At 41.4% G+C, this 23363-nt stretch overlaps 1 protein-coding gene across 1 annotated transcript in view; it reads right to left on the minus strand.

Moving 5' to 3' along the window:
• LOC111964510 (transmembrane protein 132C-like) overlaps positions 1-23363 on the minus strand; it is a 213652-nt gene that overhangs the window by 88413 nt on the left and 101876 nt on the right. Inside the window, exon 4 of the mRNA XM_070443579.1 lies at positions 13954-14140. Coding sequence (XP_070299680.1) covers positions 13954-14140 — 187 coding nt within the window. The remainder of the gene's footprint in view (positions 1-13953; positions 14141-23363) is intronic.

Consider the following 23363-nt stretch of genomic DNA (forward strand, 5'->3'; position numbering starts at 1 on the left):
ATTAAAATAGCATACAAAAAACGTAAATGGATAGCATACGATCATATATACAGAAGCTATTTTCGGTCATAAAATATGGTAGCAGCAACATTATGTACAAAACACGATCAAGTCGAAAAAACAAACAAGATTGCATGGTTGGTTAAGAGCCGATAAAAAGGCAGCCCTCCCCTCTGGCGCCATTTCTCCATTTTACATACCGCAGCAACAATCTGAGGCTGGTAACTAATGAACTTGTCCTCTGCAGCAGAGGTAACTCTGGGTATTCCTTTCCTGTGGCGGTCCTCATGAGAGCGAGTTTCATCATAGCGCTTGGTGGTTTATGCAACCGCACTTAAAGAAACTTCAAAGTTCTTGACATTTTTCAGATTGACTGACCTTCATGTCTTAAAGTAATGATGGACTGTCTTTTCTCTTTGCTTATTTGAGCCGTTCTTGACATAATATGGACTTTTACCAAATAGGGCTATCTTCTGTATASCACCCCTACCTTGTCAGATCACAACTGATTGGCTCAAACGCATTAAGAAGGAAATAAATTCCACAAATGTGCCTCACCACCTGGATTCGGTCTTATGTAGCAACATTTGAAATGTTTTTTTTTTATTGGTAAAAAGTAGAGACTCAGAGCTACAAAGTGGTATAGCACACACCGCATTTTTGAGGAACAATGGGAAAGTAATTCTGCTTTAAAAGTTGATAAACTTGTAAACTCACTTTTGAGAAAAGGGCCTTTGAATTGGTTGGCACCTACTGGAGAGCTCTCCTTTGTCTACACCCATTCACCATCGTTCACACTCTCTTAAGCTAGCCCCACCCATCTCTTTAAGGATTCACATGTGAGGTCATGTGCTAAACAGTGAGAAGTGTAGTAAAGATAAAGACTAAAAATGGTAGTAGCCTACAATAAGGAAAAATTACAGGTAAGCAGAGTGTCCAGATAAAAACATTTTATAAATCTTAGATGACGCTTACCCAGATACACTTGTCTAAATTGATGGGTCATTTGAAGCCATGGGCACACTCCAACACTCCGAAATAATTTACAAACTAAGCATTTGTGCTTAGTGAGTCTGTGAGATCAAATGCAATAGGAATGACCAGGGATGTTTCTCATAATACGGGTGTGAATTGGACCATTTTCCTGTCAAATAGTAACGAGTTATTTTGGGTGTGAGGGAAAATATATGAAGTAAAAAGTACATAATTTTCTTTCGGAATGTAGAGAAGTAAAAGAAAAAACTGCCAAAAATATAAATAGTAAAGTAATGTACAGATAATCCCCAAAAACTACTTAAGTAGTACTTTAAAGTATATTTACTGAAGTACTTTACACCACTGCCCAAATGCCTTCACACCAGTATATTAGCATACTTTATATACTGTTACACATGCACTTATCACATAGTATTCCATACATAAGTTAAGGCCATGCAACCTGAGTTGAAACAAGAGTGAGGTGCACATGTACAGTACATAAACTATATATTTATGTGTTGAACACTTGATACGATCACATAATATTGTTGTGGTATGTCACAAAATCATGTTACGACCACACATATCACTATTCATTTTATATATAAATATTTTMCTAAGTCTTGCTAAGTGGATGGGTCTCTACAGAAGGTGTAAACGGTACAGCCAAATGGTTACTTGCATAGTAGAAATATCAGAAATAGATAGTCAATATAAATAAAATAATATACAGTATGTACACAAACAATATCAATAACAATAGGGATAGACAAGGTAGTTATTTGCATACAATCAGGGGTAAAGTGGCTGAGCAGCAGGATAAAAAAAATTGTAGCAGCAACGTATGGCATGTGTGTTAGGAGAGAGTCATTTGAATAGAGGCACTGCAGATAGTGCTGATGTTTGGTCCGTCTGAACCATGCATGAACAAGGGAATCTATATTCGGAGAGCATGTTTCTGTCCTGCCCTTTACTTTGGTGCAGGGCATGTGATGTCCAGAGCCTCTTCATCGCAAAACTCCCTGATCATCTCAAAAAGATAGGTTTGTCTAGCTGTGTCCAATCCAGGTGGTGCTTGTACAGGCAGACCATCTACGGGAGGAAGGATGTCAGAGTTGCGCAGCAGCTGAAACCTGGTCCCAACTGAGTCCTAATGCTCTTTTTGGCGACAACACCAGGCTCCAGAGCATCGAAGCTGTAAAACAGGAAATACAAAAAAAAATGAAGAGATTACCATCTTGCACAACATCAATTCACCTCTCAAGTTTAGATTAGAAGAATAACCTCATATAATGCAATGAAAATGATATTCACCTGAAGTGCTAGTACTGCTTGATCTGTGGCAGCGGCCTGAAGTACGGAGTCAGGTGCTGTTGCCAGCCATAGGTTTCCACCAGCACCGTACCATCCTCCAGTCCATCCAACTGTGGGATGTTGACCCGTCACAGTGCTGTCCTTCACAACACCAGCAATCTCAGACAAAGTGTTCACTCTGGTCTTTCTGAAGCGCTGCTTGATTGATGCCGAAGCACCAGTCGGGGGCAAACTTGGTGTGGCTTGTGATCAGGAAGAAGGTCCAGACTGTGGTTGAGCTTGTTCATGGTCGCCAGGCAGATTACCGAGCACAAAACTTGTTATTGTTTTGGCCACTGCAGTTATCACAATTCAAGTCCATGGGATGGCAGCAGCTTTTCCACCAAAGTGTTTGTGTCCTGGGTGGCGTCCTGGTAATTACTATGCATTAGTTGTTGTATGAAGTTCACCACTCGCTGCAAGTCCTCATGCTTCAGGTGGTAACCTGTGCTTGCTTGGGCCAGCTCTCTTTTTGATGGAGTCATTAGACCATTCTCCTTGTATGACTGGCATTCTGAGATAACATCACTACACAGGTCATGTACGTAATGTTAGCTAGCTAGCCAGCCATCTAACGTCAGCTGGCTAGCTAACAGCAAGCTTTAACTTGCAATGAAAACAACTAACTGACAAATTTGAAACGTACAATATCTGAAACTTCTAGCTAGACTCTTACACGTATACATGGCAGGACTGCAACCCTTTTTATTACATTTTCAGAGTCAGAGAGAGTCAGTATGGTGTGATCGTCCTCCAGAAAAAGTCCATCACAACTTTTTCCCGCTGACCTTTCTCGATAGCGCCTGATAAATTCAGGGCAGCAATGTTATTGAGCACAGTAGCAACATATTTGCAGTTCTTTTTCTGTTGCTAAACCAACTAGACTCGTAATTTAATAATTTTATTCGTATTCACAGATGGCATACACGTTTGTTTTTAAGCACATGAAAGTTCACATGTTGAGAAGGCATTTCTGCCCCCAAAAACGCAATTTGATAAAAATTTCAAAAATTACTTTCAAACGGGTCTCCTGTAAGTCGTGACTTGCGACAATACGCCTAGTTTCCTGAATCTGGTCACAAATGAACTTTTAACAAGGCACACCTGTTAATTTGAAATGCATTCCAGGTGACTATCTCAGGAAGATGTTGAGAGAATGTCAAGAGTGTGCAAATCTGTCATCAAGGCAAAGGCTGGCTACTTTGAAGAATAACCCTTTTTTTTCACTAAATGATTCCATAATGTGCTGTTTTATAGTTTTGATGTCTTCACTATTATTCTACAATGTAGAAAGTAGTAAAAATAAAGAAAAAACCTGGAATGAGTAGGTGTGTCCAAACTTTGACTAGTACTGTACTTCCATAAATGTTTTCGTCTGGTTCTGGGAGACCTTCAGACAAGGAGGCCTGTCGACATCCTATAGCAAAACAATGTATGTGTGAGAGTCTCACCTTCATACAGATGGTTCATGTTAGTGTTGTAGCCCAAACTGTTTGAATGCTACAGACAGAAGTTGGCAGATCAGCTGTACAACTTCAGACTAGTCACAAAACGCTTGTGGGGGCTCGTAGAGCAAAATGGAGAACATCGTGTTCATGAGAATCTCATCTTTCCATAAACTGTTCGGACGTTACAGACGATATTGTGAGAAGACCGGTATTTGGGATGTCTCATCGTCTGACAAACACCGCTCCAACTCTGTCACCTTTCACCACAGATGTGGAAGTGTTACATAGACGGATGCAGTAACTGAGACGCAACCAATGCAACAAAAAAAACACATCTCTTAAACTGACATTTGTATGTGGATTGTTTTATTATACTAATTCGATTTCATTACTTCACGATCATAGCCGGTTGCAGACAATTATCAGCTAGGAGAAATTAGTTTCCAAAATGTTGATACATTATTTATAATTATCTAAAATATTTTGAAACAAATTTTGCACCAACGGGTTATGTGCCAATGACCAATAAACAAAACATACTGACATTGGTTTGCGTTTTTAACACCACAATAAATAGACTATGTCAATCTCGACAATCAGAAAACAAATCCCTTCCTACCATGTAGGCTTACACAGTATCGAAGGCTTGGCTTGACAATCTCTGACTGTCTTCAACTTTTTGGTGTTTCTTAACAGATCTCTCTTTTACATTCATCAAATTGCCTCTGAATAGTTTAGATTGATTGATTTATTTTATTTGTCAGTCAACAATATACTGTGCCTTAGTTTATTCATACAGTTGAAGTCGGAAGTTTACATACACTTAGGTTGGAGTATTAAAACTCATGTTCAACCACTCCACAAATTTCTTGTTAGCAAACTATAGTTTTGGCAAGTTGGTTAGAACATCTACTTTGTGCATGACACAATTATCTTTTCCAACAATTGTTTACAGACAGATTATTTCACTTATAATTCACTGTATCACAATTCCAGTGGGTCAGAAATGTACATACACTAAGTTGACTGTGCCTTTAAACAGCTTGGAAAATTCCAGAAAATGATGTCATGGCTTTAGAAGTTTCTGATAGGCTAATTGACATCATTTGAGTCAATTGAAGGTGTACCTGTGGATGTATTTCAAGTCCTACCTTCAAACTCAGTGACTCGTTGCTTGACATCATGGGAAAATCAAAATAAATCAGCCAAGACCTCCACAAAAAATTTTTGACCTCCACAAGTCTGGTTCATCTAGCAATTTCCAAATGTCTGAAGGTACCATGTTCATCTGTACAAACAATAGTACGCAAGTAAAAACATCATGGGACCACGCAGCTGTCATACCCCTCAGGAAGGAGACACGTTCTGTCTCCTAGAGATGAACCTACTTTGGTGCGAAAAGTGCAAATCAATCTCAGAACAACAGCGAAGGACCTCGTGAAGATGCTGGAGGAAACAGGTACAAAAGTATCTATATCCACAGTAAATTGAGTCCTATATCGACATAACCTGAAAGGCCGCTCAGCAAGGAAGAAGCCACTGCTCCAAAACCGCCATAAAAAAGTCAGACTACAGCTTTGCAACTGCACATGGGGACAAAGTTGGTACTTTTTGGAGAAATGTCCTCTAGTCTGATGAAACAAAAATAGAACTGTTTGGCCATATTGACCATCGTTATGTTTGGAGGGAAAAGGGGGATGCTTGCAAGCCGAAGAACACCATCCCAACCGTGAAGCACGGGGTGGCAGTATCATGTTGTGGGGGTGCTTTGCGGCAGGAGGGACTGGTGCACTTCACAAAATATATGGCATCATGGGAAAGGACAATTATGAGGATATATTGAAGCAACATCTCAAGACATCAGTCAGGAAGTTAAAGCTTGGTCGCAAATGGTCTTCCAAATGGACAATGCCCAAGCATAGTTCCAAAGTTGTGGCAAAATGGCTTAAGGACAACAAAGTCAAGGTATTGGAGTGTTCATCACAAAGCCCTGACTTCAATTCTTATAGAAAATTTGTGGGTTGAACTGAAAAAGCGTGGGCGAGCAAGGAGGCCTACAAACCTGACTCAGTTACACCAGCTCTGTCAGGAAGAATGGGCCAAAATTCACCCAACTTATTGTGTGAATCTTGTGGAAGGCTACCCGAAACGTTTGACCCAAGTGAAACAATTTAAAGGCAATGCTACCAAATACTAATTGAGTGTATGTAAACTTCTGACCCACTGGGAATGTGATGAAAGCAATTAAAGCTGAAATAAATAATTCTCTCTACTATTATTCTGACATTTCACATTCTTAAAATAAAGTGGTGATCCTAACTGACCTAAGACAGGGCATTTTTACTAGGGTTAAATGTCAGAAATTGTGAAAAGCTGAGTTTAAATGTATTTGGGTAAGGTGTATGTAAATGTCCTACTTCAACTGTATATAGAGCCTATAAAAAGGAAGAGAAGCTTAGGCCTAGCCCCAGAGAGTTAGAGGGAGAGAGATATGCCGGCGGCATGCTACAACACCGACATGCATTGTTTTTAATGTAAGATGGATACTGTGTCTGCTATGCAGGTGTAAATGTACAGGAGGCTAATTTGTACATTTTCTATCAGAATATTTTATTTAATGATAAGCATTATATTGTTAGATTATAGGAGTAACTCTGGTAGGCCTGAAACATTCTTCCAGTCAGTTGGAGCGCCGGTGCTCAATGCCTTCATATCATAGGCTTGCAGTAACTAAAGCTTAATAATAGCCACACCAAACCTTCACAAAAGTTTCTAAACTTTATTATGATAATATCAAAAGTAATTTAAGCCAGTGTTTACAGGGTAAATACTAGCAGTCTATTACACTGAACTTAAATATAAATGCAGCATGTAGCGTGTTGGTCCCATGTTATATGAGCTGAAATAAAAGTTCCCAGAAATGTTCCATATGCACAAAAAGCTTATTTCTCATAAATGTTGTGCACAAATTTGTTTACATCCCTGTTAGTGAGCATTTCTCCTTTGCCAAGATAATCCATCCACCTGACAGGTGTGGCATATCAAGAAGCTGAATACACTGCATGATCAATACACAGGTGAACCTTGTGCTGGGGACAATAAAAGGCCACTCTAAAATGTGCAGTTTTGTCACACAACACAATGCCACAGATGTCTCAAGTTTTGAGGGAGCATTCAATTGGCATGCTGACTGCAGGAATGTCCTCCAGAGCTGTTGCCAGATAATTTAATGTTTATATTTATACCATAAGCAGCCTCCAACATTGTTTTAGAGAAATTGGCAGTACATCCAACCTGCATCACAACCACAGACCACGTGTAACCACGCCAGCCCAGGACAGCGGATGAAAATGTGGGTTTGCACAACTGAAGAATTTATGCACAAACTGTCAGAAACCATCTCAGGGAAGCTCATCTGCGTGCTCGTCGTCCTCACCAGGGTCTTGACCTGACTGCAGTTCGGCGTAGTAACCGACTTCAGTGGGCAAATAGTCACCTTCGATTGCCACTGGCATGCTGGGGCTCTTCACTGTACCGGGCAGGTGGCAGACAGCATGTATGGCGTTGTGTGGGCGAGCGGTTTGCTGATGTCAACGTTGTGAACAGAGTGCCCCATAGTGTTATGGTATGGGCAGGCATAAGCTATGGACAACGAACACAATTGCTAATGTTATTTCTTTTTCAACATACCTAAACTAAATATGGAGCACACAATTTAAAAGACTGATCGAATGTAATTAAGCCAATTAAAATGTCCCAACAAAATTAAACAAAACAGGTTTTGCATATTTAAAGAACTGGTTTTGATAAATAAATAGGCTTACAATAATAATAATGATAAAACAAATGATTATAAATACATTTAAGTTCCAAAATAGGCATTCTTCTCATCTTAGTCCACTACAATAAAAAAACGTATATTAAATCCCTCTTGTAGGTTTTTCAGCATTAATACCGTTTTTTCCTCTAACTTTTGTTTTACTTCAATGAAAAAGGCCTCCATCTTCACAATCAACAGTAGCCAGGCCAGTAAACAGTAAACAGTGCTCTCTCTCTCAGCAGCAGGCGCACATGCATGCAAGGCGTGAGATAATTCTGCTTCAGTGAGAATGTGGGGTATAGGCTATGATAGACAGCCTCTCCTGGACAATTTGGCATGCTACAATTATATTTATCAGCTTTTCTTTTTTTATCGGCCAAATTCCGGCATTTATCAGCTAAGGGAAACCCTGGAGTATTTTCCATCAAATTGTTTCCATCAAATTGACTTGTTGCAGATAAAAGTCACAGACCCCGGTAGTAGGTACAGAGGCAGGACAATATTTTGACAATAGGGGCCTAGCGGTTAAGAGCTCCTTAAGAGTCTATTGATGTATCCGTGCGTCACTGTAAGTAACATAATAAAAACTCCCTATCAAAATCTATCAGTTTAAGCTAGAGATACGTTTTTTTGCATGGGCTGTGGCTCAATCCACCACATTCACCTATGTTGGCCTTCCGCATCTGCGGTGGAGAGTGGCTGAGCTACAGCAATGTTTGACAGACCATGAGATATCCCGAAAATCATTCTTCTCACAAAAACGTCTGTAGCTTCCAAAGGGTTTGGTGTTCTCCGTTTTGCTCTACGACCTCCACAAGCCCCACGGGACTCATCTGAAGTTGGTAATGCGGCTATGCCAACTTTTGTCGGTGATGTCCAAATCGTTTGGGCTACAAACTAACTATGGAAATACGATGGTGTTCTCCGTTTGGTGTTTTCCAAGTGTCGTGGGACTCGTCTGAAGGTAACCCATACAAATGAATGGAAGTATGGAGTTAGTTTTGTGCCAATAAAAAAATGGGGTAAGATATCAGTCAAAAAAATGTATGAAGTGCATTCAGAAAGTTTTCAGACCTCTTGACTTTTTCCACATTTTGTTAGGTTTTATCCTTATTCTAAAATGGATGAAATATTTTTTTCCCTCATCAATCTACACACGATACCCCATAATGATAAATCAAAAACAGGTTTGTATAAATATTTACTAAGCTTGGCACACTTGTAGTTGGGGAGTTTCTCCCATTCTTCTTTGCAGATCCTCTCAAGCTCTGTCAGGTTGGATGGGGAGCGTCGCTGCACAGCTATTTTCAGGTATTTCCAGAGATGTTCGATAGGGTTCAAGTCCGGGCTCTGGCTGGGCCACTCAAGTACATTCAGAGACTTGTCCTGAAGCCACTCCTGCGTTGTCTTGGCTGTGTGCTTAGGGTCACAGTCCTGTTGGAAGGTGAACCTTTGCCCCAGTCTGAGGTCCTGAGCGCTCTTGAGCAGGTTTTCATCATGGATCTCTCTGTACATTCCTCTGTTCATCTTTCCCTCAATCCTGACTAGTTTCCCAGTCCCTGCCTCTGAAAAACATCCCCACAGCATGATGCTGCCACCACCATGCTTCACCATAGGGATGGTGCCAGGATTCCTCCAGATGTGACACATGACATTCAGGCCAAAGAGTTCAATCTTGGTTTCATCAGACCAGATAATCTTGTTTCCAATAGAGTCCTTTAGCTGCTTTTGGGCAAACTCCAAGCGGACTATGTGCCTTTTACTGAGGAGTGACTTGCGTCTGGCCACTCTACCATAAAAGGCCCGAATGGTGGAGTGCTGCAGATATGGTTGTCCTTCTGGAAGGTTCTCCCATCTCCACAGAGGAACTTGGAGCTCTGTCAGAGTGACCATCAGGTTCTTGGTCACCTCTCTGACAAAGGCCCTTCTCCACCAATTGCTCAGTTCAGCTCTAGGAAGAGTCTTGGTAGTTCCAAACTTCTTCCATTTAAAAATGATGGAGGCTGCTGTGTTCTTGGGGACCTTCAATGCAGCAGACATTTTTGGTTACCCTTCCCCAGATCTGTTCCTCGACACAATCCTGTCTCGGAGCTTTACAGACAATTCCTTCAACCTCATGGCTTGGTTTTTGCTCTGACATACACTGTCAACTCTGGGACCTTATATAGACAGGTGTGTGCCTTTCCAAATCATGTCCAATCAATTGAATTCACCACAGGTGGACTCCAATCAAGTTGTAAAAACATCTCAAGGATGATCAATGGAAATAGGACACACCTGAGCTCAATTTCAAGTCTGATAGCAAAGGGTCTGAATACTTAATAATTTAGTATTTGCATTTATTTAATCAATTTTWGAATAAGGCTGTAACATAGCAAAATGTGGAAAAAGTAAAATGCACAGTATATACATGAATATATAATTCCTGAGCTTTCTTATATATCCCAGATATAGCACAGACACTTCAAAACCTCATTCCTTAAGATACATTTTTTGACTGTCTTTTTACCATTTATTAATGTGTTATTCAATGCACTTCTATGGGCTATAGTAGTAAAGGTGTCACGATCGTCGTAGTGAGGAGACCAAGGCGCAGCGTGATGTGAATACATACGTCTTTTAATAAAGAAATAACACTGAACAAACTAAACAAAATAACAAAACGAATGTGAACGCTATAATACAACGAGTGCAGACATGCAACTTCACATAGACAACTACCCACAAAACCTAAATGGAAAATGGCAACCTAAATAGGAGCCCCAATCAGAGACAACGATAAACAGCTGCCTCTGATTGGGAACCAATGCAGGCCACCATAAACCTACATTACCTAGACATACAAAATCCCCATAGGTAAACAAAAACCCTATAGACAAGACAAAAACACCCTCGTCACACCCTGACCTGACCAAAATAATACAGAAAATATAGAAAACTAAGGTTAGGGCGTGACAGAAGGCCAAATTCTATATTTTATCAAATCATTTTTACCCACTTATTTTGGGATACCAAAAATAGAAATGATCCATGGTATGACATTCTTAAAACAATTCTATATGTTGGCTTAGTAGAACCCCCCCACCTGCCCTTTAACCCTAATTTCTCCTGTAAGTCTCTTTGAGAGCGTCTGCAAAATTGAGAGGGTCTGCAAAATGACAAAAAATCTGTACAAAAATGTTAATAGGAGAAAAATCTGACCTGGATGTTAGTGGGGCCAGCCAAAGGTAAAAGACACAGTAGAAGTATACATGTTGCTGTCGTGGGCTGAATACATAATTGTTTGTGAGGGTGAAGTGCTTTCTCACCAATTACCATAATAAAAGCCAGAGCTTTGAACACAATTTGCAATTTGGAAAATTAAATAAAAAATCTGACTGCAGCGTACATATTTATTTTCATAGAGAAACAAAAACTAAAATCCACAACCCAAAACAACACTGAAAGCCAAATAGTTGCAAAGATTTTATCATAAATAAATATTAATTATCGTAATACATTTGGCTGTCTAGAGTCCCTTGCCGATGTATCCATCTGTTTTTTAAAAGGATTATCCTAGGACCAAACTCAATTACCTTTCTTAATCATGGAAAGTACAGAAAAGCTCTATTAGCCAAATTACAGCCAATTAAAAAGTGCAAGCTTAGTGTTTAACCCTAGCAGAGAGGTCTGGGCTTTCAACATGGGACTTCAGCTTGTTCACCTCACTACTCAAACACACTACTTTTAAAAAGGCATCCAAGCTTGACAACCAACACGCAACGATTTTATCATTAAGTTCAAAATTCTTCTTATTTACAATAACAGCAATTTGACTTTCCTCTGCTTTTTCCAAACGCAGGCAGTATAAAGAGACAAAGACATCAAAGTGTTAGTGCTGGGGAAAATCGATGATACAAGGGTTCAGAATTGCAAAGAGAGGTAAAACAGTGGGTGTCAGCTTTGGAGAGAAGAGAGACAAAGCCTCCTGCAGAGTGCAGTCAGCCATGTGAGGTAAAGTTGCACGCGTACAGACACACACACACACACACACACACACACANCACACACACACACACACACACACACACACACACACACACGTAGTATTGCCCAGCCCCCGAAGTGAGTCTCCTTATCAGCTAACTGTATGTAAGGATTTCTCTGTGTTGTTTTAGGAATTCAACATTCTCTCTGTTGATCTTGCCAGCCTCCATTGTTACACCTCTGAGAGGCAGAGGTTCTGTTGTGCTTACAACATGTACAGTTGAAGTCGGAAGTTTACATACACTTAGGTTGGAGTCATTTAAACTCGTTTTTCATCCACCACAAATTTCTTGTTAACAAACTATAGTTTTGGCAAGTCGGTTAGGACATCTGCTTTGTACATGACACAAGTCATTTTTTCCAACAATTGTTTACAGACAGATTATTTCACTTATAATTCACTGTATCACAGTTCCAGTGGGTCAGAAGTTTATATACACTAAGTTGACTGTGCCTTTAAACAGCTTGGAAAATTACAGAAAATGATGTCATGGCTTTAGAAGCTTCTGATAGGCTAATTGACATAATTTGAGTCAATTGGAGGTGTACCTGTGGATGTGTTTCAAGGCCTACCTTCAAATTCAGTGCCTCTTTGCTTGACATCATGGGAAAATCAAAAGAAATCAGCCAAGACCTCTGGGAAAAAAATGGTAGACCTCCACAAGTCTGGTTCATCCTTGGGAGCAATTTCCAAACGCCTGAAGGTACCACGTTCATCTGTACAAACAATAGTACGCAAGAATGAACACCATGGGACCACGCAGCTGTCATACCGCTCAGGAAGGAGACGCGTTCTGTCTCCTAGAGATGAACGTACTTTGGTGCGAAAAGTGCAAATCAATCCCAGAACAACAGCGAAATACCTTGTGAAGATGCTGGAGGAAACAGGTACAAAAGTATCTATATCCACAGTAAAACGAGTCCAATATCGACATAACCTGAATGGCCGCTCAGCAAAGAAGAAGCCACTGCTCCAAAATCGCCATAAAAAAGCCAGACTACGGTTTGCAACTGCAAATGGGGACAAAGATTGTACTTTTTGGAGAAATGTCCTCTGGTCTGATGAAACAAAAATAGAACTGTTTGGCCATAATGACCATCGTTATGTTTGGAGGAAAAAAGGGGAGGCTTGCAAGCCGAAGAACATCATCCCAACCGTGAAGCACGGCGGTGGCAGCATCATGTTGTGGGGGTGCTTTGCTGCAGGAGGGACTGGTGCCCCTCACAAAATAGATGGCATCATGAGGCAGGTAAATTATGTGGATATATTGAAGCAACATCTCAAGACATCAGTCAGGAAGTTAAAGCTTGGTTGCAAATGGGTCTTCCAAATGGACAATGACCCAAAGCATACTCCAAAGTTGTGGCAAAATTGCTTAAGGACCACAATGTCAAGGTATTGGGGTGGCCATCACAAAGCCCTGACCTCAGTCCTATAGAATATTTGTGGGCAGTCCTGAAAAGGCCTGTGTGAACAAGGATGCCTACAAACCCGACTCAGTTACACCAGCTCTGTCAGGAGSAATGGGCCAAAATTCACCCAACTTATTGTGGGAAGCTTGTGGAAGGCTACCCGAAACGTTTGACCCCAGTTAAAAAATGTAAAGGCAATGCTACTAAATACTAATTAGTGTATGTAATCTTCTGACCCACTGGGATTGTGATGAAAGAAAGAAAAGCTGAAATAAATCATTCTCTACTATTATTCTGACATTTCGCATTCTTAAAATAAAATGGTGATCCTCACTGACCTAAGACAGAGAATTGTTACTTCGATTAAATGTCAGAAATTGTGAAAAACTGAGCTTCAGTGTATTTGGCTAAGGTGTATGTAAACTTCCGACTTTAACTGTAGGTCTGATATCTGACGGGAGGTTAACTTTACAGTAACACTATCGGTCAACAAATTTTGAATCCAAACAACTCAGAAGCTTATGAAAGGGTCTTAGATTCATTGTACCTTCTCTTATGTTCCTGACTTGCTGTGGTGAGATACCTACTCTCTTTCTTTCTCTCCACCTCTCCCATGAGCTTTAGGTCATAGCACAAAGCCTCTCTCTCTCTCTGACCACGCTTGGAATAATGCCTTGTAATACGTATTCATGCTTTGTAACTTAATCGTTATGCCTTGTATGTGAATCCGTTCATTTTACAAAGTAATTAAATAGATTCCATTCTCAGACATTTCTTCATTGCCTATTACTGTAACTCAACTATATTTTTCTTGCATATTGAATGGGCAAAATGAATTGTCTTCTTATGAGTCGCATGTGAGGTATATTATATACATGATAAATATTACTACACACTCTCTTTCTGGTTCCTCACCATTGCTAGTGGCACAATGCCACCCAAGTCCTGTGGTGCCAGGCGGATGAGGGTCTGGACCTCATCAGTGAGGGAGCGGGTAGGAGGGTACTCCACCTGCCACATCACCACCCGGCTGCCCAGCGGGTCCAGTAGCCCGTTCACCTCCAGATCCACCTGGAGGACCTTCTGGTAACCCGCCTCCGGCCTGGGGGAAGAGGGGAGGGGAGGGGAGAGGGAAGAAGGAAAGGAGGGAAAGAAGTGTTTTTTATTTGTATGATCAAGTGATCTTGGGTGTTTAGAAAAGGCATTAAGGATGTATTAGTATTAGTATCATCAATAACCACGTTTCCATCCACAGTTTTTATGCAAGTAAAGTCATGGCGTTTAAAAAAAATTGTGTGATGGAAACAAAGTGTCGGTAGAACTTTATGAATGTCAACAGACAATTTGATTGTTCGACACGGTGGGTTATTTTTGTGTCGGTAAAATGTATTATGCAACATATTGCTCTGGAAACAATCTATTGAGCAGTTGTTGATAGAATAACCCTCATGTCGAGGTAAATTTGCAATCACAGGATGTTATGTTGTGTGGAAGCATGCACAGTTTAGGCTATAAGGTGGTGACAGTGCACGGTGATCAGCTTGATGCTCCTTTCCAATACATTTTGAGCATCTTAACTTGTATGCTAGTGACATGATGATCGGTGCTTAGCTGCCAATTAAAAATAAAAATGATCTTGCTCTTATCCATCTCATCATGTAACATAACCTTTCCAGTGTCCACTTGCCTAGAGCATGTGAGAAAACCAGATTGGGCAAATTTGTCATTTTTCGCAACAGTTTGTGTGACAAAACTATCGGTAGAGTGGAAAATGCAATGGAAACACATTCAACTCATGTTTTGGTAACACTTTATTTGGATAGTCCATCTGTAGACGCTCTACAGACTATATACAGAATATCAGTAACATGTCAACTGCATGATTGTTGACATGTTACTATCCAAATAAAGTGTTACCCATGTTTTTTATTCGGTACATGAAAAATTAAGCGCAAAAGTGTTTTATATGTGCCCTACGTCATCACGCACATTATATCTGCTACATCTGGTGTGGAAATACATATATGTATATATATATATATATATATATATATATATATTTGATTTTATGATATTCACATGAAAATCTGTCTCAGTTTGGATGGAAACCTAGTTAGACAAAAGGAGACGCAGACATATGGAAAAGTGAGTGCAAGACAGACAAGTTTCCTAAAAAGAGGAGAGCTTTTAAATAGTATAACATGTATCTACTGCAACCCAAACTCAGTTCAGTTCAGTTCTGTCTCACATTCCCCAGAAGCATGAGGGAGAAAAAAGCAATTTACTTTTGTTCCTCCTCCATGGCACATTTCACAGAGAAAGATCTTATCTGAAAAGAATAACATTGGCTCTCCACTGATTGCGATGCAAACAAAGCAGGAAAAACGATGAATACAAAAATCCTAAACTCTGATTTCCTGAACCTTCAGTTTGATCAGCCTGCCTGACTGTCTGTCCCCATGGCATTCTTTATCTAAGATAAAACTAGATACAAAAGTAAACATCCCGGGGAAACAAACAATGTACAAGGCATTGTGAAACTATAACTTGCAACCGGGATCTGAAACTTGCTGTCAATTCTGTGTAATACATTCTGTGTAATACAAACAAACCCTCTCGTGTAACTGTATTTTTTGTGTGTATAATCACAATTTAAGTGCATGCTGAGATGCCACCTAGTTTTCAAAGTAAGTGCAAACTCAGACAGGCATTATACAATCCACAGGGGAATAAATTGGATTGGAAACTGATCTCTATTGTATTGTACCAACTTCCAAGTTGTGTCCTCATGAGTGTCATATTGTGCAACAGGATCAATACCCAAAATCCACAAGGCGAGAACACTGATCCATGGTCTTGGAGCTGAACATTCTAGCTGAGCATATATTCCATTTTAGACTCCCAAAACTTTTCCTGGTTTACCATTTCAGAAAATTACAACCACACTTCAAAGACTGGTGGTCGGTGAGATCAATGCGCAATGAGAGTTTTGGAGGACAGACTGCAATGTATGACGACACCGTACTGCAGAAATTACTCTGTTCAAATCAACTCTGACAATCTAATCTCACAAACTGTGAATAATCTGTATGTTTGAATAGAGACATATACGGCCACATTGACAAGCTTATCCACTTCTGCCCACACACACACACACACACACACACACACACACACACACACACACACACACACACACACACACCACACACACACACACACACACACACACACAGTGTGTGTCCAGCAGAGGGCAGTGTATTATGGTGGCTGGTACTGCCACAGCATGTGTTATGGGAAGTGATAAAATGGCTGCATCCTGCTGGCCAGAGGTCAGCCATCTTAAATATGTGTCTCATTATAAACATAACCATACTGTGCCTTTCAATGGAGCCAGAGAAAGGGAGCAACATTTCCATAGAAAACTATAGTCGAAGAGTCAGCTACCTGCTTATTTTTCTGCTGCTTCTGTTGCTGCTTCGAGATGCATGCCTGAGACGGACAAAGACTGAACTAAATAGGGTTCTAGCTAAGAATAAGCCCCACAATGCAAAGTGTACAGTAGTTACTGTGAGAGAGTGCTGTGTTAAGAGTGTGGATATTATGGACTTTCCTGGATCGTCAGGCTGTTTACTGTAGACCTGGGTGTCACAGTAACCGATGTGCTTTTTTGTGCCGCTCCCGCTGACCTAACAGCAGTCAAGAATAAACAAAAGCATGCGTACACACACGTAGAGATACACAAGAACTCACTGTTGGGCTTAGTGAGATTCCTCTCCAGGGGAGAGCTGTTGTGACAAAGGGCTCCAGGAATGAAAGTATGACAGAAAAATATAAAATACTAAGATGTCAGCTACCCAACAGAGGGCCTGTGCAGCAGCTGTGTATATTCCTTATTCCTAACACCTTTATGAATGGGCCTAAGCAACCACAGGAAGGAAGGCAACTTTGCTATGGTGACTCCTTTCAGGCGCAGCAACGATTTGGTTAGCAGTGACAACAATGATACATCAAAAGAACAGAATCAATTTCAACACAAAGCCTCCGCGTGGAGTGGGCTGCGGTGCCGCAGTGGGCCTGTTTGTTTGTGTGTGTGTGTGTGTGTGTGTGTGTGTGTGTGTGTGTGTGTGTGTGTGTGTGTGTGTGTGTGTGTGTGTGTGTGTGTGTGGTGGGGAGAAATTAAACGTTTGGGACCATAGAAGTAGAGGCAGATGAAATGTAGCTAGGCAGGAACGCGTGCTAATCGGTGGAGGATTCTCAATTCCTATAGGTCAGAAGTAAGGGCTTGTACTCTGTGGTGGGCTGGAGGTTGCCTGAGGCCCAGATCCAGCGGGACAGTAACCCAGACAGAGTGCTTCCATCTGGGGCAGCTCTGGGAGGTACAGCCCCCCCACTGAGGAAGCGGGGAACACAATCAGGGAGCCAGCATGGGGGCCAAGACCTGGAGCTTTACAGGATGGAAGTGGGCAGTTGAAACACACACAAGCACACACACACACCACCACAGGACACAGAGAGGGAGAAAAGGAGGAAAGATCAGATTACGAAGGACAAAAGACAGTGTGAAGTAATACCAGATACTGATCACTCTTTAATGAAGAGGATGGGACTGGAACTCATAAATAGAAGCTTTTGAAGGCTAGATCCTCTATGCGATGTGCGCTTGAGTGAACATACATTGCATGTGTGTGTTTATATGCATGCAAGCGTGTAGGGGTAGTTACTTTGTGCTCCCGAAAGAAGAGAGAGTAGCTGCGGGGTACAGGAAGTGACACTGCGGGGCAAGGCTGTTATTTCCGGTTTTGACTAGAGTACGCCATTAATTTACACTTTACATTTTAGACATCAGCCTGACCCCTGGGAGGAAATAATGGTTGTGACTAGAGGGAGTACAGCTTCGACCGGAAGTTACTTTTCGTAGCTGGTTAGGAGAATTTATGCAGCAAGTTAGGATCATTAACGTGACAGATTAGGAGACAAAGGTTAAGGTTAGGAAAAGTTAGGGTTAGCTAAAATGCTCTCTTCACCAGCTACGAAAAGTCACTTCGGGTCATAGCTGTACTCTCTCCAGTCACAAACGTTATTTCCTCCCAGGTGTCAGGCTGATGTCTAAAATGTAAATTAAGGGCATTTTGGCGTCATTCACGCTGCTCTATTTCACACCCCAGCCAGGGGACGGGGACATTGAATTACAAAGTGCTCTCCAAGCCAAGGTCACACATGCTGGGAATCATATTATGTGGTTCTCATATTATACTGTAAAGCTCTCTAAAGTACAAAAGGCGCCGGCCCAGAGGCATTTAAATTAGGGGGTATAAACCACCACGACCAAACAGCTTTCGGACAAAGAACATCCACATAGGTATCATTCATATACAATGGTGTAAAGAGGTCTGAATGAGAACGTCGCCGAATACATAGATTCTGGATTCATCCACGACACTGGATTCAAAGCGAGCAAGGAATACTGCAGATCGTGACTTCACTACAAACATATGAACACACTTGCTTAAATGATGGCTTCCTTAAATGGATAGCTTATGAGATCAATGGCAGTACAATTGTTGAATAGTATAGTTATAAGTTAATCGTTGAGTACAGAGGAGGCTGGTGGGATAAGCTAAAGGAGGACAGGCTCATTGTAATGGCTGGAATGGAATAAATAGAAGGATAACAAACATATGGAAATCAAATGTGTAACTCCGTTCCATTGATTCCATTCCAGCCATTACATTCTCCTATAGCTCCCCCCGCCAGCCGCCTCTGGTTGAGCAACACCCAATATCACTACACGTCCGCACTGTCAGAGTGTTTGCTGTGATCTCCCTCCACAAATACTGAGTCATAATAGCAATGATGTTCAGTGAAAGGACTGTGCTACATTCCTTGCTGTTTTAAACATGTCATCCAGTATATATACAGTACCAGTCAAAAGTTTGTCTCATTCAAGGGTTTTTCTTGTTTGACTATGTTCTACATTGTAGAATAATAGTGAAGACATCAAAACTATGAAATAACACATGTAGCAACCAAAAAAGTGTTAAACAAATCAAAATATATTTTATATTTGACATTCTTCAAAGTAGCCACCCTTTGCCTTGATGACCACTTTGCACACTCTTGGCATTCTCTCAACCAGCTTCATGAGGTAGTCACCTGGAATGCATTTAAATTAACAGGTGTATCTAGTTAAAAGTTCATTTGTGGAATTTCTTTCCTTCTTAATGCATTTGAGCCAATCAGTTGTGTTGTGACAAGGTTGTGTTACGCCCTGATCTGTTTCACCTGTCCTTGTGCTTGTCTCCACCCCCTCCAGGTGTCGCTTATTATCCCCAGTGTATTTATGCCTGTGTTTCCTGTCTCTCTGTGCAAGTTCGTCTTGTTTGTCAAGTCAACCAGCATTTTTGTGTCTCAGCTCCTGCTTTTCCCAGTCTCTCTTTTCTCGCCCTCCTGGTTTTGACCCTTGCCTATCCTGACTCTCTGAGCCCGCCTGCCGGACCACTCTGCCTGCCCTTGACCTTGAGCCTGCCTATCGCCTGGTACTGTTTGGACTCTGACCTGGTTTATGAACTCTCGCCTGTACCCGACCTGCCTTTTGCCTACCTCTTTTGTTATAATAAATATCGGAGCTCAACCATCTGCCTCCTGTGTCTGCATTTGGGTCTCACCTTGTGTCCTTATACTGTAGGTAGGGGTGGCTTACTGAAGATAGCCCTAATTGGTAAAATACCAAGTCCATATTATGGCAAGAACAGCTCAAATAAGCAAATCATTACTTTAAGACATGAAGGTCAGTCAATCCGGAAAATTTCAAGAACTTTGAAAGTTTCTTCAAGTGCTGCCACAGGAAAAGAAGATCCAGAGTTACCTCTGATGCAGAGGATAAGTTCATTAGAGTTACCAGCCTCAGAAATTGCAGCCCAAATAAATGCTTCACAAAGTTCAAGTAACAGACACATCTTAACATCAACTGTTCAGAGGAAACTGCGTGAATCAGGCCTTCATGGTCGAATTGCTGCAAAGAAACCACTACTAAAGGACACCAATAATAAGAGACTTGCTTGGGCCAAGAAACACGAGCAATGGACATTAGACCTCTGTCCTTTGGTCAGATGAGTCCAAATTTGAGATGTTTGGTTCCAATCGCCGTGTCTTTGTGAGACGCAGAGTAGGTGAACGGATGATCCGGTGGATCCCACCATGAAGCATGGAGGAGGAGGTGGGGTGATTTGCTGGTCAAGGCACACTTATCCAGCATGGCTACCACATCATTCTGCAGTGATACGCCATCCCATCTGGTTTGTACTTAGGTTGACAATCGTTTGTTTTTCTTCAGGACAATGACCCAACACACCTCCAGGCTGTGTAAGGGCTATTTAACTAAGAAGGAGAGTGATGGAGTACTGCATCAGATGACCTGGCCTCCACAATCACCCGACCTCAACCCAAGTGAGATGGTTTGGGATGAGTTGGACCACAGAGTGAAAGAAAAACACCCAACAAGTGCTCAGCATATGTTGGAACTCCTTCAAGACTGTTGGAAAAGCATTCCAGATGAAGCTGGTTGAGAGAATGCCAAGAGTGTGCAAAGCTGTCATAAAGGCAAAGGGTGGCTACTTTTGAAGAATCTAAAATCTAAAATATATTATGATTTGTTTAACACTTTTATGGTTACTACATGATTCCATATGTGTTATTTCATAGTTTTGGTGTCTTCACTATTATTCTACAATATAGAAAATAGTAAAAATAATAAATATGTTCTATGTACTCTATGTGTAATATTGACATATTGTAGTATGTACATGTAATATTGTATGGCTTTGCACCCTGGCTGAAGATGAGGCCTGACTATTAGAGTCAGTGTTTACCCAGAGCAAGATCCTAAAAAAGCTCACTCATTAATACTTCAACTCTAAATTTACTCTGACACTAAGCTTGAATTCTCTGTAGTTTCCAGCCACAGGACGACACTTATACGATACATTAGTGATATTAGAACCAGTTAGTGTGCAAATTTTACCAGACATTACATGAATATGGACACCAAAGCATGGAGGAAGCCAACCCACCTCAGGCTATTGGTTGAGAGTGTAATGGGAGTGCCAATGAGTTATGGACTATGGAGGGTCTGAAGAGGGTTCAAAATGGCATCAACCAACCCCAGAATAACAACGAGCCAATCCGGTTGTGTCTCCGGTGCTTGGTGGTGTCTCGGTCATGAGCAACTGTGGTATTCCAGTGAGACTCCAGCAATGTTTCCTTTAAGCTGTGTTCGTGCATGGGCACGCAGCTCCCCGGGACTGCCACACAGAAGATATATCAGCACCCGCAGAGAAGCACAACTCAACTTTCTAGAGTTGTTCCCCTTAGTTAACACTATCAACGTTTCCCTTCACTGTGGTAATTGTGATCGAATCAACACAATATTAGCCACTTTCAATGCAACATAGCGAAACAAAACTAACTATGCAATACTTAGTATGCAATACTAACTATGCAAGAGATTTTGTTGTCGGCATAATGCATCGGAGTAGGATTCTAGTTCATTGACATGCACGACTCAGCCTGTACTCAGCACAGATCGGTGTGGCATAACCAATCAAAGCTGCAGTAGGCCTATATGAAATTAGACCATTACCATACTGTACTGTATATGGATCTATGCCATTCACTTTGAACTGGACTGTGTTTACAGCATGAGTGGTCATGAGTAGATCACTTGTTTTGAAATCAAAGCAGAGCTGCATGTAGCCACGTGTGCACATTTGTTCATATCCTTTGCTAGTTACTGAGTTCTTAGCCCAGTTATAGATAATTTGTAGTCAGCAATGGGGGAGTGATTGGTTCCTACAAGAGCACAACATGTGTACATTTCTAGACATCTTTGAAAAGTGACTCTGGTAAAGAGCTTTTTTTTGTCTTAAAGGGGCAGTGTTTAATTTTGAGACAGCCTTGAATAAGCTAAGTAGCCAATAGGCAGAGGGTAGCATAATTTGTCTGATTCTCTGTAATAATGGTATGGGAATAATAATGCATTTTATTTTGTGAACTGGTTTCTTGGATCAAACAACACAAAATTTTTAGTCACTTCCTTGTCTGAAGGACAAATGGATAAACAGGTTAATGTTAAGCCCTGCATGTGTTTTTCAAAAGTCTCATAAGCCTACATTGAACACCACACATTGGGTAATACAGTAGGCTGAATGATAGAACATCTATCTCCATGTTAATATGTTATGGGTGCATTTTCTCCATTGTTTTTGATGGTAGGCCACTCTGGTAGGCCTACATTATGATCAAATAGCCACAGTAGCCTACTTGACCACTGTCTGAAACTGTAACTTAAAGCAGGTACAGTGTTCACAGTAAATGCAAGCTGAAAGTTGCACATAATGTTTTACAATGTTCAAGTTTGCGCTCAGCAGACCATAACTTGTTCAGTGCCGAAAAACAGAGGGAACATTGGACTCGAGTGAGATTCTTATGAGACTCGAGTGAGATTCTTATGAGACTCCAGTGAGACTCCAGGGAGACTCCAGTAAGATTAGCTCGCATGTCTGCTGTAATAATATGTGTGTATGCAGTAATAAAGTGTCTTAATATCAACACCATCAACACCATCATCCCAGAAACCCTAGACCCACTCTAAATTGCATACCGCCTCAACAGATCCACAGATGATGCAATCTCTATTGCACTCCACACAGCCCTTTCCCACCTGAACAAAAGGAACACCTATGTGAGAATGCAATTCAGTGACTACAGCTCAGCGTTCAACACCATAGTGCCCTCAAAGCTCATCAATAAGCTAAGGACCCTGGGACTAAACACCTCCCTCTGCAACTGGATTCTGGACTTCCTGACGGGCCGCCCCCAGGTGGTAAGGGTAGGTAACAACACATCCGCCACGCTGATCTTCAACACAGGGGCCCCTTAGGGGTGTGTGCTCAGTCCCCTCCTGTACTCCCTGTTCACTCATGACTGCACGGCCAGGCACGACTCCAACACCATCATTAAATTTGCCGATGACACAACAGTGGTAGGCCTGATCACCGACAACAACGAGACCGCCTATAGGGAGGAGGTCAGAGACCTGGCCGTGTGGTGCCAGGACAACAACACCTATTCCCCCTCGGAGACTGAAAAGATTTGGCATGGGTCCTCAGATCCTCAAAAGGTTCTACAGCTGCACCATCGAAAGCATTCTGACTGGTTGCATCACTGRRTGGTATGGRAACTGCTCGGCCTCTGACCGCAAGGCACTACAGAGGGTAGTACGAACGGCCCAGTACATCACTYGGGCCAAGCTTCCTGCCATCCAG

This window comes from Salvelinus sp. IW2-2015, linkage group LG5 (assembly GCF_002910315.2).
Source record: "Salvelinus sp. IW2-2015 linkage group LG5, ASM291031v2, whole genome shotgun sequence".
NCBI classification, from domain to species: Eukaryota; Metazoa; Chordata; class Actinopteri; order Salmoniformes; family Salmonidae; genus Salvelinus; species Salvelinus sp. IW2-2015.